The sequence below is a fragment of the Dromaius novaehollandiae genome, chromosome 5 (genome assembly GCF_036370855.1).
Source record: "Dromaius novaehollandiae isolate bDroNov1 chromosome 5, bDroNov1.hap1, whole genome shotgun sequence".
NCBI classification, from domain to species: domain Eukaryota; kingdom Metazoa; phylum Chordata; class Aves; order Casuariiformes; family Dromaiidae; genus Dromaius; species Dromaius novaehollandiae.
Window position 1 is genome coordinate 3,884,515 of NC_088102.1, and position 15,010 is coordinate 3,899,524.

The following is a 15,010-nucleotide window of genomic DNA, read 5'->3' on the forward strand; positions in this document are numbered from 1 at the left end:
GATACACCTGGATGTGGATACCCCTGGGTGCAGATACCTGGGTGCAGATCCTGCGGGTGCAGATACTCAGGTGTGGATCCCCTGGGTGTGGATCCCCCCGGGTGCGGATACCTGTGTCCGGATGCTCCCAGGTCCGGATGCCCCAGGTGCAGATACCTGGGTCCAGATCCCCCTGGGAGCAGATCCCCCAGGTGCGGGTACCCCTCAGCTGTGGATACCTGGGTCCGGATCCCCCCATGTGTGGATCCCCCAGGTATGGATACCTGGGTGCAGATACCTGGGTGCGGATCCTCCCGGGTGCAGATCCCCTGGGTGTGGATCCCCCGGGGGCAGATACCTGGATCTGGATCCCCCAAGTGTGGATACCCAGGTGCAGATACCTGGGTGCAGATCCCCCGGGTGCAGATCCCCCAGGTGCCGATACCCGGGTGCAGATTCCACCCAGGTGCAGATACGTGGGTCTGGATCCCCCTGTGTGCGGATCCCCTGGGTGTGGATACGTGGGGGCAGATACCTGGATGCGGATTCCCCCCAGGTGCAGATACCCCGGGTGCAGATCCCTCAGGTGCAAATACCCCAGGTGCAGATACCCAGGTCCGGATCCCCCCAGGTGCGGGTACCCAGGTGCAGATCCCCCGGGTGTGGATCCCTCCGGTGCAGATCCCCCAGGTGCGGATACCCCAAGTGCAGATACCTGGGTGCGGATTCCCCCCAGATGCAGACACCCCGGGAGTGGATACCCCTGGCTACAGATACCCGGGTGCAGATCCCCGTGTCCGGATGCCCCCAGGTCCGGATGCCCCGGGTGCGGATGCCCGGGGGCAGATACGCGGGTGAGGATTCCCCCCGGGTCCGGATCCCCCCGGGTCCGGATCCCCGCTGTGCAGATCCCCGGGTCCGGATGCCCCCAGGTCCAGATCGCCTGAGTGCAGATAACCAGGTCCGGATCTGCCAGGTGCGGGTACCCGGGTGCAGATACCCGAGTGCAGATCCCCCGGCTGCGGATTCCCCCCAGGTGCAGATCCCCCGGGGGCAGATCCCCCGCGTCGGATCCCCCGGGTGCAGATGCCCGGGTCCGAATGCCCCCAGGTCCGGATCCCCCGGGTGCGGATCCCCCCCTGTGCGGATCCCCAGGTCCGGATCCCCCGGGTGCGGATCCCCCCGGTGCAGATCCCCCCGGGTGCGGATGCCCCCAGGTCTGGATGCCCCCAGGTCCGGATCCCCCCGGTGCGGATCCCCGGACGCGCGGAGCCCGGGGGGGCGGCCGCAGCCAGCTCCGCGCCGTGCCCGGGCGGTGCCGCCCCGCGCCTCGGCGGCGGGCGGAGATGCCGGCGCTGCCCCCGCCCGCCCGCGCCGCCGCGCCAGACGCAGCGCGGCTCGGAGCGCGCACGGAGCCGCCGCCCGCCGCCGCCATGGCCCGGAGCCGCAGGGAGCGGAGCAGCTGGGGTAGGCGGCGGCGGCGGGGGCGGCGGCGGGGGCGGGCGGCCTCCCGGGGCGCCGCGGAGGCGCCGGGCGCGGCGGGGCGAGCGGCTCCCGCAGCCCTTTGCCGTCGTCTCGGGGGCGGCGGCCGCCCTTCGCCGGCTGCGCCCATCACCCCGCGCCGCGCCTCGGGCCGCCCCGGGTGCCGGGGGGGGATAACGGGGGGGACGTGCAGAGGCGGCCGGTAACGGAGGGGGGATTTCCCCCCCCCCCCCGCCCCGTGCAAGGGGGCCGGGAGGAGATGAGCAGCACGGCTTTGATATGTAGCGTTTTTAACCCCATCTGTGGTTCGGAGGCCGTGAGACCCTCGGTTTGCCCGAGAGGGAGCTTCCCGGCGGTTTTTTTCCGACAGCTTTTTCTTTTTTGTCTCCCAAACCCGCCGGCTCCGTTGCGGCGTGCGCCGAGCCTTGCGGGCGCGTCCGTGCGCTCGCACCTTCCCTCCGCGCCCCACGGCGTGAGGAGCCGGGCCAAGGGATGCCGAAGCGGATCCCAGCAGAGCATGCGGCACGCTGGGACGAGCAGCCTTGCTCCGGCGAAACCATTAAGCACACGCTGTAGCGTAAACATGTTGCCGAGCGGCCCTGGGCTGAAATGCGCCGTCACCGCCGTGCTGGACTCTCGCTCCGATTCTCGGTGAGTTTTGCAAGACGCCGGACCCGCCCCTGGGCCGAGACGGGGCTCGGCGGGCTCAGCTGCCTGCTGCTGCATCCGCCGCGGGTCAAAGTGGGCCCCGGGATGATTTTGCAAGGCTTTGCCAGGCCGCTTGACAGAGCAGGTATAAATCAGTGCAGAATGACTGTGTTTTTTGATAGGAAGAGGCCTCCTGCAATGAAAGCGTGCGTTTATACAACAGAAGCTCATTGCTCTGCTTGTATCCGGTACGAAACAGCAATGTTGTGCAGGGACATCAGTCCGTGATGTCTCTTCCAGGGCTGCTTCTTCAGCCCCTGAAGGAGAAGCCTGGGGCTTTTAGCAGCCGGCTCCTCCGCCTAAGCCGCGTTCTAAAAATGTGCTTGTGGGTCATTAAAAATACTACGCCGTTCTGCAAGGGAACAAACTTTGTCCTAGTTACTCTCTGGTTAGTCAGGCCTGGAAGCAGCTGGCTGCTCGGTGCAGCCTTTCTCCTTTGTTTCCAGAAATGACTTGCTCGTTTAAAGATCATAAAGCAAATTAGGGTGAGTGATGGTGGTGTGGAGCCCAGAAGAAATTGCCTGCGGTCGGCTCTCAGAGCTGGGTTACGGGGACGTACGTATATCCCGGGAGCTCTGCGCGGGGTGGGTGATGCGTCGGCCGTCGGGTTTAGCCCGGGGCAGGAGGTCAGCGTAGGGCTGCGCATCATTTAAGGCTCGCTTAGCAAACGTGTTCAGTGGTGCGACGGCCTCACCGCTGCTCTTAGGGGCTGAACGAATGGCTGGGGGAGCACGGCGAAAAGTCCCGTAGCCTTTTTTGGGCAAGTAAGGGGCCTGGTTTTACCTAAATACGGGTTGTGAGTCCGAATCCTAGGTGGTCCAGCGAAGTCCAGCAAGCTGGGTGAAGGCTTGTGGTGTTTTCCTGAGGTGCTTTGTGCTTTTGGTTGTGTGCGTTCGGCAGCTTGGCCCCGCTGTTGCCCCAAAGCCACCCGAGATCCCTGCTCCGGGTCGCTCCTTTAGGAAGCCCAGGCCGGAACGAGCTGTGTGAGGTGTCTCGTGTTGCCCGTCGTGGCGCGTGTTGTAATCGGAGCGACCCACTCACCAGGAATTCGGGTTTCCAAGCTGTAGAAAGGATGGCAGAGGTTGTCCTTCTTGGCCAGGGCTTTCAAACTGGACTGGAGGTTTTTGACAGCTCTTAAGGGGCCTGATGGCCGGGAAATGCTCCAGGAGGAAGGGACAACTCCTCGGAGCAGGCCAGGCTGAGACCACCAGTGCCCCACGCCCCAAGAGCCCAGCAGTGGGTTAAAACCGGGGAGAAAAGGGTGGTTTCTGCAGCTTTCTTTTCTTTGAAGTCATAGTGTCGACATCCTTTCTGTTTGTCGTTTTCTGACCTTTTACAGCGGATTTTCAGATTCCGCTGGCGCGCATTCCTCGGCGAGGCGGGAGCCTGGAAACCTCCTTACAAACGAAAGCCGAGACTTTTCAGCCAGGCCCCGTATCCTTTGCGCAAAAAGCCACAAATTGGAAGAGTCACAATAAAATTGTAAAGCTTGTAAATGAAAAAAACCAAAGACACATTGGGACTGAAATGAAAGGCTACCGGTGAGGAGCAGCACCAACCTTATGCAGCACCAGTGGGGACCTTCTCCAGCTGGGAATGAGTCAGGTGCAGGTGACATCGTGCTCTGGGAGTGGATCCAGTGGATCACCTCCCAAAGCCACCTCAGCCATGGTCCCAAGCGGCTGCGGTCGCGGGGGTCTCGCCTGTGCTCGCGCAGACTGCGTTTTCCATGCAGAAGTGCCAGACCGTGAGGACGGGCACGCGGCTTGGGAAATGCACGGTTTCGCTATCGGCCGAAGGAGGGTTAAATGTTACAGCAATAAAGTAGTTGAACAGGAATTTCCCGAGAGGAGCAGGGGCTCTGGAGAAGGCGCTGAACCCTGTCAAGCCGGTAAAACGTATTCGAAGTGCTCTATATACATGAACGTGTTCTCTGGACGGTGTCACGGCTTTTCATACCCTCTCCTGGGATTTCATAGCACCTTTACCAAGGTTTATTTCCAGGCAATTGTAACAGCAAAAGGGTAGAAAATGGATTTGCATGAGAGATGACTAAATCAAGGCCTGGAGGTGGAGGGCGGTTGGTTGCTGACGAGTGGGTTGAGGGCCAGGCGGAAAATGTGAGCTGGGCGTCAAGGACTCGCTTGGGAGAGGCGGTGGCTCAGGATGGGTGCGGCCGTCACGTCCCTCCTGACCTGGCGAGGCTGAAAGGCGGTTAAGTGAACAGTCCCGGGATTTGTATCTGAGGAGCAGATGATGTCCTTTTGGTAGCCCTCTCTTACGGAGGTCTTTTGACGACCATCGGTGGGAATAAGAGTCCCTCGGCGAAGTGACAGCCTTGCCTTTGAACCCACCAGTCCCAGCACGTAAACTGGCATGGCACAACCACGCAACTGTTGAACGTGGCCTAAAACTTCCTCCAAACCATCTAGAAGGACGTGTGTTGGATCCGCTGTCTTCCCAAGCTAGTTGTGTGCCTGCACCTCCAAAACGTGCTGATGACGGACTCGGCCCTGGGGATTTCGCAGCCATAGGACTTGCTGCTGTGTCGGAGCCAGCTGCAGCTCTGCAGCTTCGTGTGAGCGGTAGCAGGTGTTAAAAGGTCGCGTGTTGGATTTCGGTACCTGAGCTGTGTCTGTTGTAACAGAGAGGTTTGGTGGCCAGTAACCATCTTGTTTCTATCCAGGAAGATCCCAAACCACCTGCGCTATCAGCGTAGTCGTTCCTTGTTGCGTCTGCCCAAGGGCAAGGGAGCTGAGCTGGCCACGTGCTGGTGAAAGCTGCCTGCTGGTGACTCAGGGCTGGCGGGGAGAAGTGCCCCCTCCATCCTACCACTGCTCCAAGGAGAGCAAAGGATGAGTAGCAAGGCGGGCAGCGCTCGTCGCTCCCTGCCGCGGGCGTCCGGGGTGCCGGGATCAGGCGGATGCTGCCACGCAGGTGCTCTCCCGCTTGGCCGCGGCCACGTGTGAGGTGCCGGTGGGACGTGAAAAGAGGAGGTGAGCGCGTCTGTGTCTCCAAACCCAGCTCCGGAGCCTCCTGCCCTGCTGGCGAGGAGCCCGCGAGGGGCTCGGCGCGGGTGGGACCGCAGCGTGCCGAGAGCACCGTGCTCAGCCCGGCTCCCCGCTCCGTCCCCCGAAGCTGCCGTCCCGGGGGCAGCGCGGTCTAGACGCCCCGTGCCGAGGGACCGTGCCGACGGCGAGCTGGCGCGGTGCAGCATCGGTGCCGCTGATAACTGATGATGATAACGCTAATGACAGCATCCCCTTGGCCTGGCTGCCTGCGCTGTGCTTCATCGCCGTGCTTTGTTTCTCCTCTTCCTCGCGGGCGTGCTGCGATGTGTGACTGCCTGGTGCAAACGGCACCGGAGAGCATCCGTGCCGGCCCAGACAGCAGGGCAGCACGGAGCTCAGAGGAAAAACAGCGATTTAAGGGCTCCCGTTGCACCTCTCCCAGGTGCCGTGTCCTCAGCGTGCAAACTTGCCTGGGGAAAGAGCTGACTTCACGTCTGGGGAAGGCGGTCGGCGTATCCGGGACCCGCGGGAAGGAGGAAGGAGCCGCGTCCTGGCAGCGTCTGAATGAGCAGCCGGGGCTGACGTAGCCGCCGGCGCCGAGCAAGCGCCGGGGAGGGACGGAGGGAGGGAGGAGGCGGGAGCCCAGCGGGAGCGGGCCGGGAGGGCGAAGGGCTCGTGCCTGCCCGCTCGGCCGGACGGCTTTTGGTCACTGCCGGGTGCAACTTTCCCGAAAACGGGAAACTGATTTTCATGCCGGAAAGAGCGATTGCAATCACTGATTTCCAGAAATGCACGGCAGCTGTTAATGATGGGGCTGACGTTAGCGCAGAAACGTAGCGCGACGCCTTTCCCCCGGTGTCTGCAGCGGGCTGGAGAGTCAGCAACGCCCCGTGTCCTAAGACGCTGTCCTCTGCCCTCGGAGCCGGGACGGTCCTCGTGGCCTGGCCCCGGGCTGGACCGGGCTCATTTCCCAGAGGACAAACCCCGATCCTCTCGGTGTTTATAGCAGCCCGGGCAGTGTCCCCTCCGTGCCCAAGAGGACGAGGTCCTGCACGAAGGCCCTGATGGGTGGTGTCCAGAGGAGAGCCCTGAGAGCGGTCAGATCCTGGAAGACGTGGCCAGCAAGGGGGATGAGGGGCCTGGAGTCTAGGGAAGGGAAGGCTGAGGGAGGTGTTCCACCGGGGTCCAGGTACGTGAGGACATGGAGGCCCAAAGGGAGCAATCTCTGCTCCGTATCAGCTCTTCTGGACCAAAAGCAAGGCTACCTTTTATCGAGGGAGATTCCAGCAGGGACCAGGTTGCCCCAGGCAGCGTGGCGGCTCCATGGAGGTGTCTGGGCAGAGGTGGGACAGATGTTGGCCGTGAAGGGTGTTGTGGGGTGGATGTATGCGCTGACCAACCTGGTATGATCCTGCGCAGCCCTGCTGCCTTTGCAAAAGAAAGCAAACAGGTCTTGGTTTACTTTTTTAAGCAGGTGGCTTTGCGGAGAAGACCTATGAGTGGAGCTCGGAGGAGGAGGAGTCCGTGAGGAAGGCAGGGCCGGTGCAAGTCCTCATCGTCAAAGATGACCACTCCTTTGAGCTGGACGAAGCCGCGCTGAACCGCATCCTGCTCTCGGAGGCTGTCAGAGATAAAGAGGTCGTGGCCGTGTCCGTTGCCGGAGCTTTTCGGAAAGGGAAGTCGTTCCTGATGGACTTCATGCTGCGATACATGTACAACAAGGTACGGCTGCAGCCGGCGGGTGGTTTGGCCCGTGGGCGTGCTGCTGCTGCTCTGGGAGGACGGTCCCCTCTGCCCGTGCCTCTCTGGGGCTCGGAGCGGAGATGTCCCCCTTTGCTGCCCGGGCGCTGGGCCGGAGGCAGCGTGGAAGAAAGGTGCAGAGCCGAAACGGGCCGAGCGCTGCAGCAGCTCCTCCTGCTCCCGTCTGCAGGAGACGGTGGACTGGGTTGGCGATTACAACGAGCCGCTGACCGGTTTCTCCTGGAGGGGAGGGTCCGAGCGGGAGACGACTGGCATCCAGATATGGAGCGAGATTTTCCTGGTGGACAAGCCCGACGGTACAAAGGTGCGTGCGTCCCCGCTGCGTGCTCTCCACCCGCTTGCCCCTTGCTGGGCAGCTCGTTTTCTGCTCCGGTTTTTGCCAGGCTGCCCTGCTTTGCGTCGGTGCTGCAAACGACTGTGCAAATTTAGCGAAGGTCTTTGATTCTGTATTCCTAATTTAGCACACGTGGGTTTAATGCACTGAGCGATGTCCCGGTGTCCCCACACGTCCCTGGTGTGCTCTCCAGGTGTCCCTCCAGGTCTGGGCATCCCAGAGTTTGTTCCTCTGTTTTTGGGATCTCGAATCCGAGGTCTTTGCAGAGGTCTCCCCCTTCCTAGAGCAGTAAAATGGAGCGTCTGCGTTCGGGATGCTCAGATACGAGAGCTGGATTTGGGTGATGCTGCAAACGCAGCTCGTAGCCGGGGTGTTTGGTTCATCTGCTCTGCAACGAAGAGCTCAACGCGAAAGCAACCCTGCGTTATTCATCGTGTGGTTGCTCATACCGGTCGGACGTGGTTTGGGCTAGGGCCGGGCCGTGTTCTTGCCCCCCGCGCTCGGTGCGGACGTGTCCCCGGCGCGGGGCGCCGACCTGGGCTCTCCGCTCGCAGGTGGCGGTGCTGCTGATGGACACGCAGGGGACCTTCGACAGCCAGTCCACCCTGCGCGACTCGGCCACCGTGTTCGCCCTGAGCACCATGATCAGCTCCATACAGGTGAGGAGGAGGAGGAGGAGGACCTGGATGAAACAGGCTCCCAGGCTGGAGCCCCTGTGCCGCGCAGGCAGGAGCAGCGTCCGTCTGTCCCGCAGCGCGTCTGTCCCCGGGGATGGACCGTTCTGTTTCGTTCAACGCCGCAATTTCTGTTTTAAATGCAGGTTTATAACCTGTCGCAGAACGTGCAGGAAGATGACCTGCAGCACCTGCAGGTAAGCGGCCCCGTCCCTGTGCGCTGCACCGCCGGGTGCCTGGGTTCGTTAGTTGGTTAGTTTGGGGTTTTTTTTTTTTATTTGCTTAAGAAAAGCAAAGTCTACCTGGAAAAATCGGTGCTTGAGGAGTTGTGTTGTTTTAGGCGGTAGCATTTTTTCATGGCGATGCCTTTTTAACTCGACCATTAACAGTGCAACTTTGCTCTCTCGGTTGGAGTTTTAAGCCGTCGTTGTTTAACACGTTGACCCATTCTTAGGCATCTGTGAAATATGTTATTGTGCCCTCACTTAAACACTTACAGCCCGGGGGGACTGGGGAGTCTTCGGAGCTTGCTGGCAGCCTGAGCTTGGGTGGTTGCCCGGGGGCTTTGCCCGCTTTTTTCTGGACTCGTTTCTGCTCCTTCCTGGAGCGTTTGGAGGGAGCTGGGCTGCGGCGAGCCCGCGAGCCCGCGATGCTGCTGGGTGGGACGGCAGCACCAGCAGGCAGCTGGTTTGAGGCGTTTTGCACAGATTTGGCAGCCGGAAGCTCCAGGCTGAGCTCTTCCACGTAAGGGCTGAGCGCGGCGGCTGCAAGGGCTCCGCGCGCCTCTGCAACGCGCCCGCCGTCCTCCCCTCCCTCTCCGCAGCTCTTCACCGAGTACGGCCGGCTGGCCATGGAGGAGACCTGCCTGAAGCCTTTCCAGGTGAGCGGCCGCTTAACTAGAAGCGCAACCTGCGCTTTTGGGGCGCTTTGGGTGTGTTTTGCATGCTGGCGCACACAGATGAGCAATGAAAGACGTTAAAGCTACCAGCAAAAACACGTGGCTTGAAGCAGAAAGACCGAGGAGAAGATTTTTTAACGTGGTACAGAAAAAGCCAGACATTAAATAAATATTTCTGTTCCTTATTTAAAAACTATCAATCAGGCTAAAGTAGCCAAATATTCCAGGGCAAGTGAGATACTTCCTACTCCGTCAGTAAGGAGGAGGCTGTAAGGGAAACTTTTAGATATGCTTAAGTCATTAGGACGGATTAATAGGCACTGATTTTACTGAAGAACATAATTAATGATGATTCACTTAGTGTTGTGGGTAGCAAGGCCTGGAAAACAGTCCCACCAGCAAGTCTTAGAAGGCCACAAGCTTGGCCGCTCCAGGTGCCCGTCACCGTGGTGTTTGGCCTCCTGCGAGCCTCAGCCCCGAAAGATGCTGATTAAAGAAAGCGAACGCCATACCGAGTCCTTGCCTGTAGGAAATGGATTAAAACCTCATTAACTGACAGCTGAGCGAAACCCTGAGCTAATTTTAGCAGGGAAGCTCCTGCCCGGCGCCGCTGCAGACCTGGTTTCGCCCGATGATTTTTGCAAAGCTGAGGCGCTGACTGTGCTGGTGGGTGTTTATTTTTTTTGACCGGGAACATTGGCCTCCTCGCTAGGGATGACAAAAGCCAGCGCTTTCTTATTCAGCCCCGCTGCTCTGCATCTGCTTTCCATTAAATCCTGCCTGGAAAGCGGCCCGGCCAAAGGGGCTTGGAAAAGGAGCCTGCAAAACTCCCGGAGGCCGGAGCTGCCTGGGACGAGGGAGCTCGGTGGCTTTTGTCCCCGTTAGCAAAACGCTCCGGTTTTGGCGAGCCGGCTCGGGACCGCGCGCGGGCTCCGTCCCGCCGCCGCCGCAGCCGCTTCTCTCTTCCAGTCCCTCATCTTCCTCGTGCGCGACTGGAGCTTCCCGTACGAGTTTTCCTACGGCTCGGACGGCGGGGCCAGGTTCCTGGAGAAGCGCCTCAAGGTGCGCGTCCCACCCCAAAGCCTCCGCGGGGGCCCGGCGCGGGGGGCCGGGGTGGGGGGACACGGGGAGGGCTGAGCGGTGCCGTCTCGCGCAGGTCTCGGGGAACCAGCACGAGGAGCTGCAGAACGTCCGCAAGCACATCCACTCCTGCTTCACCAACATCGCCTGCTTCCTCCTGCCCCACCCCGGCCTCAAGGTAGCCACCAACCCCAACTTCGACGGCAAGCTCAAAGGTACGGAGGCGGCGGGGCGCCCCTAACCGCTTGCCCCGCCGAGTCCCGCACGCTTCGCCCGCGTTTCCCGTGGAAAAGCGGCAGGAGCAGCTGCAAGGGCCCGGCCCAGCCGTGGGTCCCTTCGGGGCAGACCTGGTAGCGCAGGTAAAGGAGGAGAAAGCGTCACGGTTGCAGCCACGCGCGCAGCTCTGCGTGCCGCCCCCGGGGTTCGGCGACGGCTCGGGCGCCCGGCGTCCTGGCACGTGCCCGGGGCCCACGGCGCTGGGTTTCCTTCCAGAGATCGACGACGAGTTCATCAAGAACCTGAAGATTTTGGTGCCCTGGCTGCTGAGCCCCGAGAACCTGGACGTCAAGGAGATCAATGGGAACCACATCACCTGCCGAGGCCTCGTGGAGTATTTCAAGGTGGGGGCTGCCGCGGCAGGAGGACTCGGGCTCGGGGCAGAGTGGTGGCCACGGTGGGGTGACCGCGGTGGGGTGACGGCAGTGGGGTGACCGCGTGTCTCTGCGCTCTCTTGCAGGCCTACATAAAGATCTACCAGGGGGAGGAGCTGCCCCACCCCAAGTCCATGCTGCAGGTACCTGCGCCGGGGCTGCTGGCCAGCCGGGCACCACCACCACCCACGTCCAAGTCACCGAGCCGCGGTGGCTTACGCGGGGCTGAGCCTCTCCTCCGCTTTCGGGCCGTTTCCCACGGCTGGAGGCCGAGGTTTCACCGCCTGCCTCGGGGGCAGGAGTCCGCTGGAGGGACTAGATAGGGGAGGACCCGCCTTGGTCCTGGGGAGGGGGGGAGCGCAGCTGCACCGGGCAGATAGTGACTTCTGTGCACGGGTCCCCGCGTGTGCCGATGGCAGTTTGCTCGGGGTAGTTGCACTCCTGCAGCGCCACGTCATGTCCTTGCTGTCCTTCTTGCAGGCCACCGCAGAAGCCAACAACTTAGCGGCGGTCGCCACTGCCAAAGACACCTACAGCCGGCGCATGGAGGAGGTGGGTGGCACAGTGCACGGGGGTCCCGGGGTCGCGGTGGGACGGGGCTTTCGTGCCGGCTACAGGAGAGGGGATGGAGAAGCCACCACCGTTTCACCTGATGGCAGCTGGTCGCAGGCCACGTGGTCCAGCTTTGCAGCCCCAGCGTCACCTCGGGTGTCCGAGCAAAGGCGCCGGGGCGCGATCCCGGGCTGAGCCCTCGCTCCCGGGGCCGCGGGTGCCGGCGTGAGCGGGCCGTGGTCCCCCGCAGGTCTGCGGCGGGGACAAGCCCTTCCTGGCCCCCAGCGACCTGCAGAGCAAGCACCTGGAGCTGAAGGAGGAGGCGGTGAAGCTCTTCCGCGGGGTGAAGAAGATGGGGGGGGAGGAGTTCAGCCGCCGCTACCTGCAGCAGCTGGAGCACGAGATCGACGAGCTCTACATCCAGTACATCAAGCACAACGACAGCAAGAACATCTTCCACGCCGCCCGCACCCCCGCCACGCTCTTCGTGGTCATCTTCATCACCTACGTGATCGCTGGCGTCACCGGCTTCATTGGCTTGGACATCATAGCCAGTCTGTGCAACATGATCATGGGCCTGACCCTCATCACGCTGTGCACCTGGGCCTATATCAGATACTCTGGGGAGTACCGAGAACTGGGCGCGGTGATAGACCAAGTGGCCGCAGCGTTGTGGGACCAGGTAGGATGAAGCGGGAGGGAGCTGGGCAAGCAGGGGGGCCGCGGGGTGGGGGCCGGGGTGGCCGGCTCCGTGGGGCGAGCGCGGGGCTGGACCCCCTGTGCCGGCTGCACGCGCCCTGGGCCTGCCTGATGCACAGAGCTGTTTGTGTTTTGTTTTTTTTCCCTTCTTCTCTCCTTTTTTTATTTTTTCTCTCCCCCCCCCCATGCCTCTCCTCAGGGAAGCACAAATGAGGTAAGTGACATGTGTGTGCCCCCCCTCCCCGGCATGTGACACCCCCACGGGCTCCTCAAGGGCAAAAGAAAGAAGAAAGCAAAAAAACCTCCCCCTGCATTTGGCCTTTTTTTCTTTTTTTTGGCACTGCTTTGGGCAAAGCGCAGCACTGGCTGAGCGAGCCACCCCCAGGGGCTGAGCCCGGTTAATACAACCCCTCTGTGGCTCTATTTGCCCCTTCCCCCCCCCGGTAAGCACTGCCCAGCTTTTGCAGCCTGCTGCAACTGCGACCAGAATGGGGGCTGGCAAAGCCCAGTGGCTTCTGCTGCTCCCGAGCCGCAGCCGGGTGGTCCTCCTGGACCTTGTTTCTGCCCCCAAGGTGTGCAGGGACTGTCACTGGTCCAAAAGGACATTTCTACACGTAGCTGAAACGCAATGCGGTGTGTTCCCCGGTGGCCGCTGCAGGATGCCTGTTTCGGTGCCTCTCTAGGTCTAAAAACGTGATGAAGTGCTGAAAGTTTCTCTTATGTAGTCCTTGAAGGAGTGTTCTCAGGCACAGCAGATATCCAAAAAGACAGAAAACCAGAGAAACTGCCTGAAGGCTTCTGTACCAGTCCCCTCCGGTCCCATCAACACCCAGATATTTGCACACACGTCCCTCTTGCTTTCCTGTGGCACATCTAGTACGTGGTCAGCATGGTCTTACAAGCCCCCAAAGTCATCTACTCACCACCCTCCTCCCTGCTGAGTCTTCTTTAGGCTCACCTGCTTCTTCTGGTTGTTTCTTTAGCAGCCCCACGCCCATGGGAACAACCTCCTGGCCCCAAACACATGCTCCTGTCAGTCCCCTCCTCATCCTCACCTAGGCGTAGAGCACCAGAAGGCCCCTGTGAACAGGGGTTCCCAGGCAGGAGCTGCTGCTCTCTTCCCGCCATGTATGAAGGGAAGTTAACCTGAAGTTAATACGGACTACGCAAGCCCATCGGTAAAGTTGCACCACTCCTGCTCAAGCTGACAAAATGCGTTAGTCTAAGAGCAGGCATTTAACTTTCACCCTCTGAGCCTCTCCAGAGATGCCCCCTGAGGACAGCAGTCAAAGAAATGAATCTGCATTCATCTGCAGAAAAATAGTCTAGAAAAAAAACCCAGCCATGACACAGCAGAACCTCCTGTAGGACCTCATTTGCATCTGCTTGGTGGTGTAAAACAAAACGCTAAGGATGCTAAAATATAAGTTTTGCACGTGAAACCTATAGAGAAGGCCAATCGTTGTAGATACCCTACTCCAGAAATTTCTTGATTTAATACCATTCCACAGAGCTTCTCCCATAGGCAACAAGTTTTGAAAGATTAGCAAACTATTGAACTCTGCTCTTAACTTTTGGACATTTGACCTATAATCAAAAGTTAACGCACAAAAACTGCACACTGCAACTGGTTTGAACCTGCAGCTGTAATATGGAAACAAAAACATAGAATATAAGCACCATAAGCATGCTGAACCAAGAAACTAAGCCTATTTTTGTCTTTTTTAGGCGTTGTACAAACTGTATAGTGCAGCAGCAACTCACAGACATTTGTATCATCACGCCTTCCCTGCACAGAAATCAGAATCGACCGAGGGCTCGGAAAGGAAGAGAATGTAAGCCAGCGGCTCTCCTGCCGGTGCATGAACGAGACGCATACATCTCATCCTCAGTTACGCACTCCCATCGGTGTTTCCTTCACGAGATCCTGCTGTGGACCAGGGCGAGTGAAGAGCAATTCACTTGTAAGGTGGTTCGATATGTTCATTTTACTTTGGCAACGCGCTGTTTGATGGGAAGATGTAGGCATGGTTATCGTTTTGTTAATATGTACATATTTGTTTTGCTGCAAATACAAAGTGCTTTTAATTTGTACCATCAAGTGTAATTCCCAGCTAATTTATGAAATCTCATTTTCACCTTTTTAATTAGTATAATTTCATTAATGATTTCATGATCATGTACATGATACAGCAACAAAATACTTTCAGACAAACCCTAGCATTATGCAAAAGGCAACTTATTTTCAGATACTTGAACACGTGTAACATGTAATCAAGGTTTTTCTTCAATTAACTTTAGCTCATATCTGCCACGAGCTACTTAATTGCATCACCATAATCAAAAAAATGTATTAACTTGCTTTATCAGGAATTGTAAGAACACTTCTGCTACAGTATATTAATGATATTGTAAGGAAAGCATACATTTTTGTTCATAACTAATGCACAAAATATCACTTTGTACCTGTATTTGAGAAAGTTTCACTGTATTTCTGTATATATTCATTATAGTGCATAGAAAGTGTGTTCAACAGTTCTATTCTTTTATCATCAAAACTATTAAAGTTTGCTTTTGGTTCCTAAGAATTCATTATAGAGTAGCAATTATCACAAGAGTTTAGCACTTTTTTTACATTCTCGTCTTGGCATCCTTTTGGCCTTCAGAATTGGTGCTTCGATTTGTAAACTGATATTCTGAAAATATGCTGACCACTCTACTGACCCAGATGCGACCCCTCTGAGATACTTCTGTCGCTGAGACAGTAAAGCCAGGTTTTACAAGTTTTAGGTGAAATAAAGGCTCCCGTTTCTTAGGGCTGAAGAAACGCTTCCAAGTGAAGCAAAGCTAGAGGACAGGGCTCAGGTCTACAGGCCTGCTGAAGGGCAGCAATAGGTAGAAATACATCCGCTCACCTTACTTGTTTTGAAGAACTGATGCATTTCAAGACGCAGAATTTACACTTTGGGGTTAAGTCTGCAACCGCTTTGCACACTGTGTCAAGTCAGGTCCTGCACACTCGACGAGCCAGCAGCTGGGTTTTCCACAGAACGCTGCTAAGTGCAACAGCGACTTTCCACCTGGAACTTGCGCACGCCATGATAGGGGACAGCATGAACATCATTTTTGTGAACTCACCTGATCTACAGAATTAAAATGCAGCTCAGCTCTGTACACGTCAG

The 15,010-nt window shown here is 58.5% G+C and overlaps 1 protein-coding gene across 5 annotated transcripts; it reads left to right on the plus strand.

The window, feature by feature from the left end:
* The first annotated feature begins 1,310 nt into the window (after window positions 1–1,310).
* ATL1 (atlastin GTPase 1) lies at window positions 1,311–14,416 on the plus strand. 5 transcript variants are annotated; one of them, XM_064511814.1, is made up of 14 exons: window positions 1,311–1,446; window positions 6,652–6,902; window positions 7,111–7,245; window positions 7,830–7,934; window positions 8,096–8,146; window positions 8,773–8,829; window positions 9,817–9,909; window positions 10,004–10,142; window positions 10,420–10,547; window positions 10,664–10,720; window positions 11,058–11,129; window positions 11,380–11,811; window positions 12,028–12,042; window positions 13,557–14,416. In XM_064511814.1, exons 1-14 carry the CDS (start codon window positions 1,326–1,328, stop codon window positions 13,665–13,667), a joined length of 1,767 nt encoding a protein of 588 aa, XP_064367884.1. In that variant the 5' UTR covers window positions 1,311–1,325; the 3' UTR covers window positions 13,668–14,416. The 5 variants fall into 5 exon arrangements, with proteins under 5 accessions (XP_064367884.1, XP_064367885.1, XP_064367886.1 ...); XM_064511815.1 differs by having other exon boundaries at window positions 6,655–6,902; XM_064511818.1 differs by lacking the exon at window positions 1,311–1,446 and adding an exon at window positions 1,864–2,112.
* The last annotated feature ends 594 nt before the right edge of the window (window positions 14,417–15,010 follow it).